Source organism: Ovis canadensis, chromosome 11 (genome assembly GCF_042477335.2).
Source record: "Ovis canadensis isolate MfBH-ARS-UI-01 breed Bighorn chromosome 11, ARS-UI_OviCan_v2, whole genome shotgun sequence".
NCBI classification, from domain to species: domain Eukaryota; kingdom Metazoa; phylum Chordata; class Mammalia; order Artiodactyla; family Bovidae; genus Ovis; species Ovis canadensis.
The window spans coordinates 34,678,237-34,696,886 of NC_091255.1; the positions used below are offsets into that span (position 1 = coordinate 34,678,237).

Genomic DNA, 18,650 nt, shown 5'->3' on the forward strand with positions numbered 1-18,650 from the left:
AAAGTCTGAAATTTTTAATATTAAATAAGTTATAAATAAAAGGTTTGTATTTACAAGGCCACTTCTCAAGATGGGACTTTCTTCCAACACAGTAGATCATGCATCAAGACTGGGACCGACCCTAGAGGATCACAGCCCAAGTATCACAAGCCTGGATTTAAACAGAAAAAAGTTAGTTATTCCAGTCACGAAGATAGTCTCAGCATATGGTTCAAAGTCATCGATAGCAATGACACTTAAGCTGCTCCTTCCACGACCTGGGTGGCCTCTGTGCTTCCCCCCTTCAGGAGATGGTTGGCCTTTTAACTGAAATGACATCACTTTTCTATGCAACTAAGTTCCTCTTTTCTACCAGGGTGGGAATAAAACCATCCGCTGACCCACTGTCAACTACTGGCTCCCGTGGTAGGCTTACCAGACAGCTCATGAGAAGACATGACTTCTCCTCTGTCCCCTCAGTGACGGAAAATTCTGGCGTGTGGGGACAGTGTGCACTGTGCTCACTGACACTGTCTTCTAAACAGGCACGAAGCTTTTGCTCTGTCACCTCCGGAGACTAAAAAATAGACACGTTAAACTATAACCTAATCTTACTAGCCTCATAGTCAACAGCTTGAAAAACTGTACCTCCCCTCACACCAATCCACAACTGGCTCCCTGTGATGGCTTGATTCCTTGGACCCTTAGAAACGCTATAACCGTGCTAAGAGGATCTCTTTAAATGTCCATCTAGCTGCCTCTCCAAATGAACCAGTGCTCTTCCACTCCTGCCGTAAAACACTAACTGCTGCTCATCGTGCCAGGAACACTCAGACTCTGGAACCTCCCTGTGTTTCTGCCTCTACCAGCCAAGTGTATGCTTACCCAGAACCAGCAAGCTCCCATATCTGCTGCTGAACTTGCTACTGTAACTGAGTGATTTAATTACATACTATATAAACCAATGAAATAATAAAACAAAGTTTCATTTTTGTGATAGTAAGTGGAATGTTTAGGAAACAAAAAGATGCTTTAAAAAAAAAGAAAGAATTAGGTAAAAGAGTAAAAGATGGGGAGGAAAAATCCTAAAGTGTAGACAGCTTCTCGATGCTTTATAGAAACAACTGGAAACACAAGACTTTAAGAGAATTTTACAAAAAACAACCTCCGCTCTCCAGTCAACAGAGTCTCTGGCTCAAAGAATGGCAAGTAAACACGTATGTTTGAAACTTACTATAAAGTGTGTCATTTGTATAATTCACCACTTTTAATCAACTGGCAAACTTTAGGTCAACATGTCAGATCAGATACAAGAGTTTCCAGTACTAAACCAGGCTCTCTTCCTAGACGTAAGTGCCTCACAAATGGCTTGTGCAGAGGGGCTGGGAAGACCCTGATTTATGGAGCTTGCCAATTCCATGGTGTCTCATATTGCCACTGTGACCAATTTCAAGCTACCAGTGTGTGAACTGGACGTGAAGCTGGGACAAGCTGTGCTCGCTACTGGAAAGTAGGTACATGTGGGAAGAGGTAACACAAGACCTGTGTGAGGAACACTCACATGAGACTGGATGTACAGGCCACACTGACACACGACCAGTCCGCTTGCTACCCTCAGGTTGTACCTGGAAGCAGAATTGGGATCCCAGAGCATTACAGCTAGCAAACCTGTATCCCCTCACTTCCCAGACCACAGAGTTGGGGGGAGTTCCACTCACCTTGGAGTGGGGGGTGGGAACGAACAGTGCTGAAAAGGTTGTGAAAACTCTTACTTTGTACACACGGGACAGATGAGGGGGTTTGCTTCCCACTCAGCAAGCATGACACTGAGACACTGTTCGTCAAACTGCAAGCTCTTCTCGTACTCACTGATGATGGACTGTTCTGCAAGGCAAAGGAGAGCTGGAGTGGCACCGTGCATCACTTCGGGCACCCTGTCCCGAGTGCTAGAAGATTCATTTTCAAAGGCTTCATCCACACAAGAGACAAATGAGGGTAAAACCACACTACAATCGCTAGATATTCACTGCTGTGTCAGGCCTCCTCTTACTGGATCCTTCCCCTCCTGTCTGTCTGCTTCCTTTTGAAGTGATGAGGCCACAGGAGGGGAGCTGAAAAAGTGTCAGGCAGCTGAAGAAAGCTGACAAAGGCACATATTTCTGATGCCAGGCCCCCCTGGATACGTCTAAGGCGATCTGTTCCCCACTGTCCCCAGACTCAGTCCGTGTTCAGAATGTGTGTTCATCCACTTAGCAGATAATGTAAAAAGGTCTAGGACTTGGGAGGCCTAGGTAAATACAAAGATGAAAAAGGCTGGTCCCTGCTTCTGATGAGCTCACCGTCTAGACTTCAGAGTAGGGCTCAGCAGACCACAGGCCGTATCCTGCCCACCTTCCATTTTCAAAGTTATAATAGAACAGCCATTCTCCTTTGGTTGATGAATGGGCTCTAACGGTTCTCCCACTACAATAGCAAAACTGAGTAGTAGCAACAGGCTAAACATTTACAACCTGGCTCCTAAGGGAGAGTTTGCCAAGCCCAATTCCAGAGGGTTCATTATGACTGAGTAAGGCAGAACACAGCAAATTCTTATCACTTGGGATTTTTAAATTAAATACACCCCAAAAGAAATATTTAGTGAGTCCTTTCACTGAGATAGGTTTTACAGGTGAGGGTAAAGAGAAAAAAAAAAAAATTCAAGGAATCTACAGTTTAACTGGAGTCAACACAGCAATCATAACAACTAACACTCGCATAGCACTTATTTTGTGTCAAAGTCCTTAACATATATATTAATCTTCACTATAAGTCTTATTTTAAAGATGAAGAAACAGGCACAAGGAGAGCCCAGCGCCACACAAGTTAAAGTGGTGAAGCTGAGAAGTGAACTTTGGCCGTCTGGGTCAAGAGTTCATGCTCTTGCATCCTCAAGATAAAAGCAATTATTTATCGAAAGCCTTCTTATATACCAGGCACTGCTTTAAGTCTTCAACACATGTTATTTAAACTACAGAGGCAGTCTGTCATCTCTTTAACAGATGACATAAACTGAGCCTCATCAAGACAGGCCTGTGTGAAATAAATGACTTAGTTATATGAAGTACTAAATCAAGCACTCTGTGGCTCTCTGATGCTACAGGAAGGGAACGGTCACAAGACCCTGGGGAGTCAGTAAGGAACAGATGGGAGAGAAGGTACTGAAGTTAGGCAGCACAAGAGGCCTGATCATGCACTCTCCTGTAAGGGGACAAGGTTACTGTTAATCTACTAACAGAGAAGTACTGTTGGGTTGAATAGACACAGGAACCGGATTCACAGAATCAATTTTACTTTCCAACCCCACCACCAGCTATGCAGCCTGTAGGACACCTCTGTCCCCTCATACTACCTCATGGGGCGTCATGAGGATAGAGCAGTAGAAGGAGAGGTCTGAGCACAAGGCCTGACACCGGAAGCCTCCTCTGTTACTGGGACAGCCAAGTCCAGCCAAGACTTTAAAGTGAGAACAAGAGACCCCTGAATACACGACTAGAGATGGAAACAAAGGAGTTAAAAACATTCTGTTTAGAAATGAGGTCAGCATTAGAGCAGTTAGAGATACAGGCAGGAAGAACTATTCCTAGACGTCACCTTGATCAATCAGCTCCTGTTGGATTTCCTCCAGCACAGCCAGGTCCATCGGCTCCTCCAACTGCAGGAGAAAGTGGGGTCATCAGAGATTTGAAGTTACGATCAACTGACAAGACCCACATGATTCACACTTGGAGACTGGCTTGAAAAACCCAGATTCAACTGAAGAAATCAACCCAGTCCTTCCGTAGAATGTGCTGACAGTGCAGTAACGTGGCCATGCTGAGAAAGCATCCACAAATGATTCACCCAGCCAGGGACAAAACAACGGCACCAAAGTTGCGGGAGGCAGTGTAGGGTAGCAGCTAAGTGTATGGTTCTGCCAAAAAGCTGTGTGACCACTAGAAAGTTTCTAATCACCGTCAGCCTCATTTTGGGCCTCTGTAACGTGGACATAAAACCCACCCGAGAGGGTTACTATAAACACTAATTGTGACTATGTAACTTGAACACATAGCAGGCACCAAATCATGCCTGTTTATTACAGAGAGCCTTGATGTTTTCAGAACAGTTTCCCACATGTTTCTTATACTGTCCTCACAGTACTAACAACATCATCAATTTTACAAATGTGGAAACTAAAGCTCAAAGAGGCAGAATTAAGAGGCAATAGCAAAACCAAGATCAGAACTGCAGAACTACTGAGACTTCCTTGGTGGTCCAGCGGCTAAGACTCTGTGCTCCCAACACAGGGGGCCCAGGTTCCATCCCTGATCAGGGAACTAGATCCCACATGCTGCACCTAAAAGACCCTGCGTGCTGCAAGAAAGACTGAAGATCCCATGTGCTGCAGATGCACAGCCAAATGAATATTAAAAAAAAAAAAACAGAATTCCAGAACTACTGAGTTCCAATCCAGTGCTTTTCCTGATACATGGTAAATGGTTCCCTGTGCATACCCAGTTCCCAACCCTGGCTGAGATTAGAATCAGAAAGTTCCTGGAGACCTTTTTTAAAAAGAGAGATCACTAGCTCAGGCCTACTGAATCAAAAGTTCCAGGGGTGGAGCCATGGAGTAAAATTTCTCTCCGTTGAGTTTTGTAAGTGATTATGATGTGAAGAACTGACTCATTGGAAAAGACCCTAGTGCTGGGATAAGACTGAAGGCAGGAGGAGAAGGGGGAGACAGAGGATGAGATGGTTGCATGGCATCACTGACTCAATGGACATGGGTTTGAGCAAGCTCCAGGAGTTGGTGATGGCCAGGGAAGCCTGGCGTGCTGCAGTCCATGAGGTCGCAAAGAGTCGGACACAACCGAACGACTGAACTGAACTGATGACACAGTGATGCAGCAGGTTGAGAGTCTAGAATTTATGGACCATCAATTGATCTAGAAGAGTCTAATGTTAAAGGTAGAAGAACTTGGGTCAGAGGCCATTAGAGGCCTGATTGGGGGCTGGAAGGTGACTGGATTTAGAGAAGTTGGGAAGACAGGAAGAGAGGACACTGCCATTCACGGTGCTAAAGGAACATATCCAGCCTGACCTGAGCCCAGGCCTGTGGGCAGCTCTCCACCGACTGCAAAGCATTCCACTCTTCTTCCATCACCTCCTGCACTAGAAGGGTGTTCTGAGCGCCTCCTGACATACTGCCTCCAGCCTGGCGGTATTTGCTCAGGAGCCTGTCCCGGCTGTTTCTCATTCTCTCCAGGCATCCCTTGGAAAGAGGAGAAAGATGAGAAAGGGGGGAAAAAAAAAAAACCCTCAGATTAGTTGTTAACACACTAAAGGAAATTTATAGACACACAATTTAAACTCTAACCCTAACTATTGTTACTTTGGCACTTTCCTCTCCAGTCCTTACCCGTATGTCAACGGGTGCAATTACAATGCTTGGGTCATGTATTTCCAGATCAACATACTTCACAGTCTATCTTCAATGCCAGCCTTCTGAATGGTTGGTGATATTAGCACAGCATCCACTGTGCTATCAAGACAGTTAGGTTGCTTCCAAATTTTTGCTACTCTAGATATGGCTCTGGTAGTCACCTTCTTAAACAGTTACTCAGCTTCAGGCAATCTTTTCCCCTAGCGGCCACATGGCAATGCCTGGAGACATTTTTGGTTGTCACAGCTCTAGTTGTAGAGGCCAGGGAAGCTGTTAAACGCTGTACAATCCCAGAACTGCCCCCCACTCCACAATGAAGAACTATCTTCTTCAAACTGTGGACAGCCAAGGTTGAGAAATCCTGCTGTCAACAGTCATTTCTAGCATCAGATTATTTTCCTGGGATATATCCACTACATTAAATTCCGGAAACGACAGGCGACAGCATTTACAGGAACCAGACTGAGTTCAGGATAGGTCAGTGCTGACTGTATGCTACAATTCTGCTAGACTTAGTAACAGAGGCACAGAAGAAACCGTTTGGAATGGAATGATAAATCATTTCCGGAATAAAAAATACTAATTATTCTATTTCTCTTTGGAATAGACATAACGCCTCTCTAGATTGCGGTGAGTACACAAGGTGCCTCTCTGGTGCCCACCGACCCGACAACAGCAGGTGCAGAGGTGCAGTCACGGCCGCATTTCACGCTGAAAACACACGAGTCCAAAACGAAGGCTTCCTGGGACCGGACCGGTCCAGGCTAGTGCCACACCCAGGGGTCCAGAAGCTCCAGAAAGTGTCCGGACGGTGGCCGGGGTCGGACCTACAGGCAGGAGATCCACCTGCACCGACTCTTGCTTCACCCGGCCAGGCGGAGGGAAATTACGGAGGAGAGCGGTTCCTGAGACGGACTAGAGGAGTGACGACAACCTGGCCAAGGCTTCCCAAATCTCACACTCACCTGCCTGAAAGCCTCTTTCCAAGGCGGCGAGCCCATCAGCTTATACAGCGAGCGGTGCCGAGACCCAGGCCTCTCTGCCATCTCGTTTTCGCGGGAGTAGTCGCCAGAAAGCCCCACCCACAACGGGGCACAGGATCCTGGGAGTTGTAGTTCATGGGTTCCGACCGCGCCAGGTCCCGGGGAATTCTGGGAAACGTTTTCCTATCGGCGGGTCCCACACGGAGCCTGATTTGGGCAACCCCAGGATGAGGGACTGAAGTAGTGACATTTGTGAAGTCTATCCAACGTAGATTGAAGGAGGTAAGTCTTGAAGGAAGATTTTATTTTTTGAGGGAAGTTATTAGATGTCTAGCTTTATCCAGGTGGAGATGTCCAATAAGCAATTAGATACGCAGATCTCAGTTTTCACCCACGCCCTTCCCGCCCCGTACTAGACTTCCTGTAACCCAGAAGCTTCAACTCAGGTTCTGGCCGGTTGACTTTCTCCTCCCGCCCCTTTGGCTTCAGAATAGGCTTGACTGGTGATTGGCTTTCCTTTGGCGATAACGCTGTCTGATGGGTTGCCCTCACCTTTGCCCCGCCCCAATCCTGTCTCGTGCTTCCGGCCTGCCTGCTCGATGATTGGCTGAAGCAGTGGACGGCTGGGAGCAGATTGGCTGCGCTCAGCGGCGAGGCCGCCGAGAGCTGTGGGTTCAAGATGGCGGGCGCCGAAGGAGGCCCGGGGGACGGTGAGCTGTGGCAGACCTGGTTGCCCAACCACGCCGTGTTCTTGCGGCTCCGAGAGGGACTGAAAAACCAGAGCTCAGCCGAAACTGAGAAGCCAGCTTCATCATTGTCTTCGTCGCCGCCGCTGCCTCCTCAGTTGCTGACTAGAAACCTGGTCTTGGGCCTCGGCGGAGAACTCTTTCTATGGGACCCAGAAGACAGCTCCTTCTTAGTCGTGCGCCTTCGGGGCCCCAGCGGCGTTGGTGAGGAGCCCTCCCTCTCCCAGTACCAGGTACGGCCAGGCCGAATTGGGAAACGACCCTTAGCTAGCGTTTTCGTCCCCTTCGCATCCTGGCTATTTTTCGTCTGTTGGGTGGGAGAGGTGCTATGCGAGCGTAAGCAGACGTCTTTTTGGGGGGTGCCCAGCAGCTAGTGGAGAAGTCTCCTTTTCATTCGCTCTACCACGGCCGCCGAACCTTTGGAAGCCTCTCTTCCCGTATTTCATTCCTTCCACAAATGTTAATTGACTCTGACATCGCGCCGGACACTGTTACAGAAACGTATGCGCTCAAGGTGCTTAAGTTTTCTGGGTCTCAGAGGAAGGGAAGGAGCGTGGAGTCACAGTAAAGTATCAGTGGTGCAGGTGCTCTGAAGAGTACCAGCGGGGATACGGGGCTTGAGAGCGTGGGTGCATTCGCTATTTTTAGGAGGTGGACCCTGAGAAACAGGTGTCACGGCGTCACTGCATAAAATAAGAGGGCCAATCCTAACTTTCTCTTGGGGTGGTTGTGAACCTCAAGTCAGATCGTCTATTCCAAAGCACCAGATTTCCTCCCTGACATGGAGGCGGAATCCTCTGGAAATTAGGCCATCTCCAAAGTTGAAAGGGATGCTGGCTTGTCTTGGAGAAACCAGCAGCATGTGAAAGTCGGTGTAATCAGAGAGTGTTAGACTTCTTGAGATTAAACATTGCTTTATGGAAGCGTTTACATATAACAAGCTGATTCTTGTCATTTAAAGATTACAAAATAAGAAAACTTGGCACCCATTCTAACCTATGGCAGCTGTTGTGTGCTGGTTGAACCTTGTCGATGAAAAATGATTTGAATAAGGTGCTAGCAGTGTTTCTGCAGTTTTGAAAACAGGTCACGAGCCTACTGTGTACTAACTTTAAAATTTCAGTTTTTTTAATATAGTTCTTTTTTTTTAAATTTATTTTTATTTTTGGTTGTGCTGGGTTTTCATTGCTGTCTGTGCTTTCTCTAGTTGCAGAGAGTGGGGACTGCTGCTTATTTCCGTGGCTTCACTTGTGGAGCCAGGGGCTCTAGGGCATGTGGGCTTCAGCAGTTCTGGTGCACAGGCTTAGTTGCTCCAAGGCATATGGAATCTTCCCCGGGCCAGGGAAAGAATCTGTGTCCCCTGCCTTGGCAGGCGGATTCTTAACCACTGTACCCACTAGGGAAGTCCTAAAATTTAAGTTAAGAGTAATTATTAGATGTTTGGCACACAGTACAATAGCACCCTATATCTCTCTGCAGAATTTAGCACAGTCATGATTAAATTATTTATATTTGTTAATTCATTGCCTGAATTCTTTTCTGGAGTGCAGGCACCAGGGCAGGGTTGTCTGCCTTACTTAGTTTTGTATTCCCAGTACTTCTGTGTGCCTGGAACATATGAACTCAGTACAATATTGATGTCTGTCTGAATGACCTCAATCCTCAGAAATCCAAAAACTTGGAGGAGGAAGCAGCTTAGCATGAGTTGCAACTTTAAAGGAAATAAAAACATGAATAGTAACTTTAAAAACCAAATTAAAAAAATACCCCCCCCCAAAATCCAGATCAAAGGCATGAATAGTAACTTTAAAAACCAAACCAAACCAAAAAACCCCCCAAACAAAAAACACCAGAATACTGTGATTACCACAGGTGACCTAAAGTGATGAGATTGTTCTGCCAAAGAAAGGTGGCCTTTGATTTGAGATAGATCGTTAGAATCATGTAGAAGATTGAGAAGATGGGGGAAAGGAGGAACGAACTATTGATGAGAGAAAAAAGCAATTTGATTAGAATCAGAAAAGGGCAGCTAAAAGCAAAAGCAATCAAAAGACTCAAAAAACAAAGCCCAGACTTATCAGTAACAATTAGTTGGAATCACATTATATTCAACAGTCTTGTCTAATACAATTTTGGCAGACGTGATTCTCTGTACATCAGGATAAGCAATAGATTGGTAATCTCTTGGTTTATTACTGAAAGTGGAGAGAAAAGAAAGGGAATTTGAGATACTCATGAGAGAAGAAATAGAAGTGTTTGGTTTTTTTTGGAAGGCATATAATACCAAGACATATAACTTAACAGAACCCTCCTGAAAATGTCTCTCTTCCATAACTAAATCTGCCTAGGTAAAGTGCATTTTACTTGCTGCAGAAGTTCTTGAAGCTACTATCTTATTTTACTATTTATAACATAGTAATTATTTACTAATACTTCTGAGTTCTTAACTGGCTGGTCAACTAAAACATGTACTGAAAGTTAGCAACACGCCACATACGCCAAGGATAACAGGAAAGACAGAGCTCAAGTAATTCACAGTTGTATGGGATGAGTAAGTAAAAGGATAATTGGAATGCAGGGTGATAAAGGACTACAGTAGAATTATTTAGGATGTGCTCTAGGAGGACAGAAAAGATGCACTGGTTCATGGCCAGAAAATCAGAGATATTTTTTGGGAGGAAAGTACATAGACACTGAGTCTCCAAGAAAGTTTTAGCTGACGCCAGCTAAAAAGAGAAAATGAGGGCATTGCAGGATGGATCGTTGTACAGAAACACATGTTGATTTCCCAGAAATCTGGAATTATAAAGTACAAGTGGGGAATGGTGGAGAATTGAGGCTAAAGTGGTAGTCTGGAGTTTGATCATAAAAAGGGAAATTATATGTAGTATTGACCAAAGTAGGGAAATCTGATGCATTTTATATAATATTCCAATGTAAGCAGTTAAAAAAATATTTCATCAGTTAATGGCTGAAGTGTTAGTACTTATCCAGAATGCTTCTTTATCCTACATTAATAGAAAACTCAAGTGGTACTATGCTTTCGAGTAACTGCCATATATATTTACATTAAAGTGAACTATTTTGACCAATTTGCTTTAATTTTCAGAGATTGCTTTGCATAAATCCACCCCTGTTTGAAATCTATCAAGTCTTGTTAAGCCCAACACAACATCATGTAGCACTTATAGGAATAAAAGGACTTATGATATTAGAATTACCTAAAAGATGGGGAAAGAATTCTGAATTTGAAGGTGGAAAATCAACAGTGAATTGTAGGTAAGTTGTATTTCCATTTAGTGATTATCTGTATAATTTGTAATACATGCAGAAAATTCCTTAAAATCAGTGGTTCTTACGGTGTGTTTGCTACTATTGAAACATCAGTGTACGGTAGTTAGTCTGCACATTGGCTTCTTGTGATAATGACTTTTATAGTATATATGATATATATAGTATATGTATATTTTGCTTAGATTACCACATTGCTGTCTCATTGGAAGTCAGGCTGTTTTATCAAGTAGGTTGAAATAAGATGCTTTAAAAGCAGTTATTATCTGTAAGCCAAACAGTTTTCTCATAAGTATAACTTAGTTTTGTATTTTTTTTTCTTTGTCAACAAATCTTGAGAAATGAGTGTGTGAAAAATCTGAAAAGAAAATAAGGTAGAAACATACTTTTAGCTCCACAACCCTTAGGTTGGGCCTCCTTGAAAATGTTTCTTTTCTAAGTCTGTTTCATATCCACAATAGGAGTGACAATAACTGCCTTTGTATTTTCTATACAAAGTTACTAAAAGGATAAGTTACTCTGTCTAAAATCACTGGTACTCTGTAAAATACAGATTAGAAAATATTTGATTCTTTGATACTGGTTGGTAGATGCTTTGAATGCTGTCTCAGCAAGATGTTTGAAAAAGGAATTTAAAGGAAAGAGCAAAAAGCGTTGAGATAGGTTTTCCTTTAGAAAGTTTTGGAAAATTGCTGTCTTTATTTTAGTACCACTCCCGTTGCTGAGAGATTTTTCACCAGTTCAACCTCTCTGACTCTGAAGCATGCTGCCTGGTATCCGAGCGAGATGCTAGAGCCCCACATAGTGCTGTTAACGTCAGACAACATCATAAGGTAAGTCTGTATCTTACAGTTTTGTGAGTGGGAAGATTCCCTTAATTGCCAGTTAACAGCTTGGAAAAACTATCTGATGGCTGCTATAACCTGTTCTCCATCATGGGAGCAGTGTTCAGCTGCCCTAGCTTACATGTCTTAATTACTGTTGTTCCCTCTCAGCTAGTCTTTCTGCCTCCAGTCTCTCCATTCCCAATCTAACTATTAAAATAATCTCCCTAAAACTGGTTTTACCATTTCACTCTTTTGGAGGTGATACAGCGTAGAGAAAAAGAGAATTTAATTGGGAAGTGAGAGATTTGAATTCTTTGTCCCAATGTCACTTCTGTCTTTGGAATGTTAAAAAACAACAACTTGGGCATCTGTTTCTAATTTGTCAAATGAGCAGGTTTGATTTGATCATTTCTAAAGCTGCTTTCCAGGTTTGTGTTGTTAGGATTAAATGCCCTCGTCCTACAGAGATTGATATTACCGGTTAACTTTCTGAATCTGCCTTATGTAAAAAGTTTGTGAGATGACTAGACAAGGTGTATACAGCTAAGAACTGAAGTACAGTGGTTGGGGAAGGCTGATATAAGGAATTTTGGTAAGGGCAGAGACTATTTCTTCATGTACCAAGGAAGCCTTTTTGGGTTGCTTCAGAACAAATGAAGTAGGCTACTTTTGTCAGTAACAGCCAGATCTTTGGCAAATTGTTGTAATGACTGGTAGGAAAATTCTCAAAAACTGACTGGGTGGGAAGGAAGGAGCAACTTTGGGAAATAAAAGAGAATTTTAAGTGCTGGCTTTCTTCTCTTTTGATTGCTAGAATTTACTCTCTGCGTGAGCCCCAGACGCCGACTAAGGTCATTGTACTTTCAGAAGCAGAAGAGGAAAGTCTAATACTCAACAAAGGGTAAGTTTTTATTTCTGTCGTTAAATTTTTTTAAAATTGGTTTATTGGGATTGTGAATGCAATTTTAAGATTATAAGATTTTCCAAAGGTGACTTTAGCATGGTTTTTGGTAATATGAGAAATAAGAAAAAATAGGTGATATGAGTAGGTAATAAGAAGTTACAAATCTGAAAGTTACTCTGCTAGCTTGATCTTTTTTCAAGAAAGTTCAAAACTGTGAGTAGCCAAAACTTAGTCCCTGTTGTATCATGAATAAGAGAATGAATTATAATATTTCAAAGTCACAGAAAAAGTGGAAGGGGAGAGTGTTGGGCTGGAGGCCTGCCAGCTTTTCACTCAGTATGGATGAGCAGATTGCTGTACCCCAGAAGCTGGAGTGGACCATAGACTGCCTTCTGCTTCTCATGTGACCCTGGCTTATGTTAGTTTTCTTGCCCACTGCAGAGCAAGTTCCTGGCTAGTTTGACCAGTAACAATCACCCTTTGAACTTACAAACTCCCTTCCTCTGGCCTCCTGCTCAGTCTTTCTGGTGATTACCACATCCTGTCACCCCACAGTGTGTATGTGGAGTGAAGCCTGTAGTACCAATATTTCTGGAAGTTCCAACTAGTTCTTTTCATGTCTTCATAATGGTCATATCTAACAGTCTATTTTTGTTTTGCTGTTATTCCTTTGAATATTGTACATATAGCTATTATGTATGTGACAGTTTCAATATCTGAAGTCTTGGCAAGGCGGGGATCTAAATCTGTGTTTGTTCTTCCTCCTGTCCTGTAATCACAGCCACTTCCTCCTGTGGTTGCTGATCTCATTGTGCACTTGTGTTTACTTGATCTTAATGTTTGGAAATGTCAAGAGTCCAAGCTGGGAGTATGTTCTTCCAGAGAGGAATTTCTTCTGCTTCTGTTAGGAGTCAGAAGTTGCCACTAGCCTGGGACCACATTAATTCTCATTAATGAATTAATTAATTCATTAGTCCCAGAACTGCAAGTTTTCAGTCAGATGACTTTCATGTCTTATACAGCCTTAGCTTCCTAAAGCCCCATCCATCCATCTCCACGATGGGGAAACACCTGCGAATTGCTAGGTCCTGTTCTGGTGTCGGCAGAGCGTTTCCGTAGCTTCTCCGCCTTTGCCAGACTCACTGTCTAGCTGAGAGGCTATAGAGCAAGCACAGTTGTTAAGAGCTTTGGCTCTGGTGTCAGCACCTGTACTCCAGTCTTAGCTCTGCCACTTACCAGTTGTGGCATCTGGCAAGTTATTCAGTTTCACTTGGTCTCATTTCCATGACTATATATTCCATGAATGTAAAAAGTAGTGACCACTGGGGACTTCCCTGGTGGCCCAGTGGTTGGGAATCCAACACACAGTGTGGGGGCCACAGGTTCAGGCCTTAGTCAGGGAACTAAGATCCCGCATGCCATGGAGCATCCAAGCCCGTGCAGCCAACCGCTGAGCGCATGTGCCACAGCTACAGAGGCTGTGCGTTGCAAAGAAGGATTCCACGAGCTACAACTAAGACCTGACACAGCAAATAAATAAATAACACTTAAAAAAAAAGAAGTCACCATTTACTTGGATTATTGTACAGAATAAATGAGATCATGCATAGAAAGTGCCTAACATGGCACAGAATAAGTACTCATTAATTGATATCTTCTATCATTATTATTAGAAATATTACTGTATTAAGTCCCAGTTAGGTTTGGATAGCTTTAGGTCTTTTTGAAATAACCGATGTGTCTGTTTGTTTCCAGTCATTGTCCTAATTGTTTAGTTTAACTCTCAGGCAGTTCTTTTAGGCTGGATTTGAGGATTCCTCATGGTGGCCAGATGGTAAAGCGTCTGCCTGGAATGCAGGAGACCCGGGTTTGATTCCTGGGTCAGGAAGATCCTCTGGAGAAAGAAATGGCAATCCACTCCAGCACTCTTGCCTGGAAAATCCCATGGACGGAGAAATTTGATACAATCTTTGAGGGTTTCCCTGGTGGCTTAGAAGTTAAAGCGTCTGCCTCCAATGTGGGAAACCCGGGTTCATTCCCTGTGTCGGGAAGATCCCCTGGAGAAGGAAATGGCAACCCACTCCAGTATTCTTGCCTGGAGAATTCCATGGACAGAGGAACTTGGTAGGCTACAGTCCACGGGATCACAAAGAGTCGGACACGACTGAGTGACTTCACTTCACAATACCATATACCTTTCCACGTAATAAAGGAACTAAGATGTACTTATCACACCTTGGAATGATGTTGACTGTCTCAAAAGCTGTATGAAATTGTGGTTTTATTTTAACCATGTTCATTACCTTTGTATTAAACTGAATCTTTTTGAAAAACCAATTATAGAAAATTTTTAAAATAATAAAATAGCATGTTTTATCATTTATTTTTCCTGATTATAAAGGTAATGTATATTTTTGTAGAAAATAGGGAAAACTGGAGAAAAGTATTAAGAAAATGAAATATAAAATTTCCTATAGTGTGATCATAATATTGCACCGGAGTGCTGCTTTTGATATAAATCAGGTAATTCTACTTCCCTACTCTCCATACTTCACTTCCTAGAGAGGCCATGGCCTGAAGGCCTACGGGTCTGCCCGCTTACTGCACGCTTCCGCCTCAGTCCTCCTACCGCCTTGGCTCTGAGCTCCAGCCACTCAGCCTTCTTGCAGTTCCTCACAGTCTGCCTCAACTACTCCTCCTTAACTACTGCTCCACATAACCACAGACTCACTGCCTTACTTCCTTCAAATCTTTGCTCAAATATCACCTTATCAGAGCCTTTCCCAGGTCACCTGAAGTAGCACCTCCATCAGCACCCCCTTCCCCTGCTTTATTTTTCTTCATAACATCTTTTTCTGATTTTATGTTATCTGATTGTATCTTCTCTGTTGACATCTTTTTCGTTAGAGGGCAGGGCCTTTGTTTAATTCACTGAGGTTTCCCAGAACCTACAGTGCCTGGCATAAAGGAGATACTTAGTAAATATTTGTGGACTGAATGCATCCTACTGCTAAGAAATAACTATGGAGTCTTTGTATTCTTCTGTTTCTTTTCTGTATTGATGCTTGCCTGTATGGGTGTATTTTCACTATTTGTGTGACTGTGTATTTAAGCAGTTTATATAGTTCTGTGGTCTGCTGCTTTCATTTAATCTTACTAGCCTTTTCCAGCATTGTTTAACATTCTTCATAATCGTAACTTTGTCTTCTCACTCCATTGAATACAAATTCCACCCCACCTGCTGTTATTGGAAGTTTTGTTTTCATTTTGGTTTTTAACTTTCTTTTCAGAAGGGCCTACACTGCATCTCTGGGAGAGACAGCAGTTGCGTTTGACTTTGGGCCATTGTCAGCAGTCCCGAAGCACATATTTGGACAAAAAGGCAAAGAAGAAGTAGCAGCTTACCCTCTGTACATCTTATATGAGAATGGGGAGACTTTCCTTACATACATTAGTCTGTGGCACAGGTAAGCTGAGGGGGAACCCACCTGCAGTGAAAGTTGAGCTTGTGCTACAGTATAGATTGTCATGGTTGGACCCGGGGTCCATGTTTACGAGTTTGTGGAAATATTGCAGCCTTTCAGTGCTGGCTTGCCCATTTTGGAGAAGTTTGTACAGATCATTTGACCTCTTTTTCTTCATATTATTTGGGTGAGTTCTATAGAATAATCCCTTAAGTTAGGCTGGATTTGTGTTCACAAAGTCTAGTCAATCAAAAAGTATTTACAGATGGTCCCCAACTTAGTCAGACTTACGATTTTATGATGGCACAAAACCAGTTATATTCAGGAGAAACTGTACTTTAAGTTTTTCATTTTGATTTTTTTCCCAGGATAGTGATAGTCAGTTGATAGCTTCTTGTGATGCTGGGCAGTGAGCATAGCTCCCAGTCAGCCACACTATCAGAAAGGTAAACAGCTGACACACTTACAGCCATTCGTGTATCACTCTCAGTATAGTACTCAATAAATTAGAGATATTTAACACTTCACTATAAAATAGGCTTCATGTTAGACGAGTTTGCCCAATTGTAGACTAATGTGAATGTTCCGAGCACATTCAAGGTAGGCTCGGCTAAGCTATGATGTTTGGTAGGTAAGGTGTATTAAATCCTTTTTTGACTTAAAATATTTTCAACTTAACAATGAATTTTTTGGAATGTAACTCCACCTTAAGTCGAGGAAGATCTGTATCATGGATCTTATGTGAACAAGGTACCATGGGGATGGTGAGACATGGTAATCTGGTCTTTTAATGTCCCAGTTGTGGGGAAGAGACATACATAACCAAGGAAAGGTAATGATTTAGACTATATTCATGGTACATAAAAGCTCAGAGGAAGGAGAGATGATTCTGACTGAAGAAGTTAAGGAGATTTTCATAGAGAAGGACTGTGTCATATGGAACTTAAGGCTTTAATGCAGGATTAAATGAAGCATCAATGACCATTTTAGTCAGAAGTGCAGCTTTGAAGTCAAGTATGAAAATAGGCAAGTGCAAGTGTCGTTCAAGGTCCCAGTGATTAAACACTTGGGACTAGAGCTGAAGATTCAGGTAGGGAGCATTTAGGGATAAACCTGGAGGTATCTGTCCAGGGAAAACTCAGTAGTTAAGGGATGTGGAGTTTTTTCTGTAGGGACAGGGTAGTAGGAAGACAGTGATGGTTTCTAAACAAGGATAAAACAGTTGGCTGGAAAGGGACTGGAACACAGGGACTTCTAAAGAAACTTCCAAAATTTAGCTTACAGTCTTCAAGAGTTTAAACTCTGGTGGTAATGTGAGGGAGAGATGAACATAGTAAATACTACGAAGGAAGGGTCAATAAGACTTAGTTGTTCTTTGGATAAGAGAGTGAGGCATTGACACAAATAGGTCAGGAAAGGCAACTAATTTGAAATAAATAATTCCAGTAATTTGAAAGTATTCCATGGACAGTTGGAAATAGAGGACTAGTGAGAAAACTTCTGGTAAGAGAGTCAGTAGAGTATAAGAATTCTGGGAAAGTTCGTAATTAGGCATAGGGCCCAAGTCTGAACATCATGATTTATTTATAAATCAGCTCAATAGATATTTATTCAGGGCTCAATATGTAGCAGAATGTGGGAATACAAGATAAAAGGCAGAGTCCCTGCTGTGTGGTTCCTTGTTCATCAGAAAGTCATGCTGCAAACCAAAACCATCGTACAACCTGAGTACAGTGGTGAAGGCATAAACCACAGTGAACTGAGGGCTGGCCCCTCTCGGCCTCTGCACTGTTGACAGGGGCTGCCCTGTGGGGCAATGCTCAGCAGCATCTCTGGCCTCTAGACACCAGTAACCTGTCCCCGTCCTCCCAGCTGTGGCAGCCACACATGTCTCCAGATGTCACCAGTGGCCCCCTAGGGACAAAATTATCTCCAATAGAAAAGCACCAAAGAGGTGGAAAGTGAAAAAGTGGGGACATTGGGAATAGACCAAATTTTTAATCAGTGTCTGATAGCTGGAGACAGAGTCAAAAAGGGTTTTAAGTGATAGGTATGGTCTTCTGTCAACATTTCCCGAGGATGTTTTCACTCTTTTTTTAGCCCTGGGAGTGTGGGCAAGCTGTTGGGCCCGTTGCCCATGCATCCTGCTGCTGAAGATAACTATGGCTATGATGCTTGTGCTGTGCTCTGCTTGCCGTGTGTCCCTAACATCCTGGTGATTGCTACTGAATCAGGAATGCTGTATCACTGTGTTGTGCTGGAGGGGGAAGAAGAAGATGACCAAACAGTAAGTCGGGCGATCGTGGGCATATTCGTATCTCCAACACTGGGGACAGTTCTTAGAATGGTATGAAGGCTTCGTACAGGAGGAATTTTATACTTGACATGTGTGTGTGTGTGCTCAGTTGTGTCTGACTCTTTGCCACTCTGTGGACTGTAGCCCGCCAGGCTCCTCTGTCCCTGGGATTCTCCAGGAAAGAATACTAGAGTGGGTTGCCATTTCTTCCTCCGGGGGATCTTCCTGACCCAGGGATCAAACCCATGTCTCCTGTGTGTCCTGCATTGCAGGCCGATTCTTTACCTGCTGAGCTACGTATCTGGCACTTATTTTGGAATTTTATATCTGGCACTATTTTGGAAACTTAACACTCAAAATTAATTGAAGCCCACTCTAAATACTTAAACTGAAAAAAGTTAGGATGTAGCCAGCTTATTTGGTCCAGCAGCCTACATGTTTCTTAACTTTAAACTGCTACGTTTGGTGACAGATGTAAAGAACCTTTGAATAACTGAATTGGCTCTTCTCTAAATTTGTGTGTTTACATCTTCCCAAGAGCAGAGAAGCCTTTTATTCTCTTTTAAGAGTAACAAAGCACAGTGTTGGAATGGAGGGTGGAATTAAGAAAAGTTTGGAAACACTGTTTGATACAGCTTTTTGCTTCTGTTTTTAGTTGTGTACATTTTCAAAGGAATATGAAACACTAAAGTTACAGTGCAG

General features: G+C 43.1%; 2 protein-coding genes across 7 annotated transcripts in view; one reads left to right on the forward strand and one right to left on the reverse strand.

Moving 5' to 3' along the window:
• On the reverse strand, positions 1 to 6,875 carry RPAIN (RPA interacting protein). 3 transcript variants are annotated; one of them, XR_011259824.1, is made up of 7 exons: positions 6,403 to 6,875; positions 5,096 to 5,266; positions 3,610 to 3,670; positions 1,698 to 1,863; positions 1,541 to 1,604; positions 416 to 556; positions 1 to 151 (listed from the first exon to the last, which is right to left on the reverse strand). XR_011259824.1 is itself a non-coding variant. In XM_069603209.1 (7 exons), the coding sequence occupies exons 1-7, from the start codon at positions 6,481 to 6,483 to the stop codon at positions 122 to 124; spliced, it is 660 nt and encodes a 219-aa protein (XP_069459310.1). In that variant the 5' UTR covers positions 6,484 to 6,875; the 3' UTR covers positions 1 to 121. The 3 variants fall into 3 exon arrangements, 2 of the variants coding, with proteins under 2 accessions (XP_069459310.1, XP_069459309.1); XM_069603209.1 differs by having other exon boundaries at positions 1,752 to 1,863; XM_069603208.1 differs by lacking the exon at positions 1 to 151 and having other exon boundaries at positions 230 to 556; positions 1,752 to 1,863.
• NUP88 (nucleoporin 88) overlaps positions 6,583 to 18,650 on the forward strand; it is a 22,109-nt gene continuing 10,041 nt past the window's right edge. The window contains exons 1-7 of one of the 4 annotated variants that reach the window (XM_069603200.1): positions 6,583 to 6,702; positions 7,034 to 7,399; positions 10,276 to 10,445; positions 11,165 to 11,290; positions 12,099 to 12,185; positions 15,479 to 15,655; positions 17,753 to 17,939. In XM_069603200.1, the coding sequence (XP_069459301.1) occupies positions 7,100 to 7,399; positions 10,276 to 10,445; positions 11,165 to 11,290; positions 12,099 to 12,185; positions 15,479 to 15,655; positions 17,753 to 17,939 (1,047 nt within the window). In that variant the 5' untranslated portion in view covers positions 6,583 to 6,702; positions 7,034 to 7,099. Of the gene's footprint in view, positions 6,703 to 6,909; positions 7,400 to 10,275; positions 10,446 to 11,164; positions 11,291 to 12,098; positions 12,186 to 15,478; positions 15,656 to 17,752; positions 17,940 to 18,650 lie in introns of all 4 variants that reach the window. The other 3 variants (XM_069603201.1, XM_069603202.1, XM_069603203.1) reach the window with 3 other exon arrangements.

Bases quoted from the DNA above. Each gene is read 5' to 3' on its own strand.
- RPAIN (XM_069603208.1), bottom strand. From the start codon at position 6,483: ATGGCAGAGAGGCCTGGGTCTCGGCACCGCTCGCTGTATAAGCTGATG. The intron at 5,267-6,402 runs GTGAGTGTGAGA...CCTCTTTCCAAG, and splicing joins GGAAAGAGGCTTTCAGGCAG to GGATGCCTGGAGAGAATGAG. The intron at 1,864-3,609 runs GTGACGTCTAGG...TTTGCCTTGCAG, and splicing joins ACAGGAGCTGATTGATCAAG to AACAGTCCATCATCAGTGAG.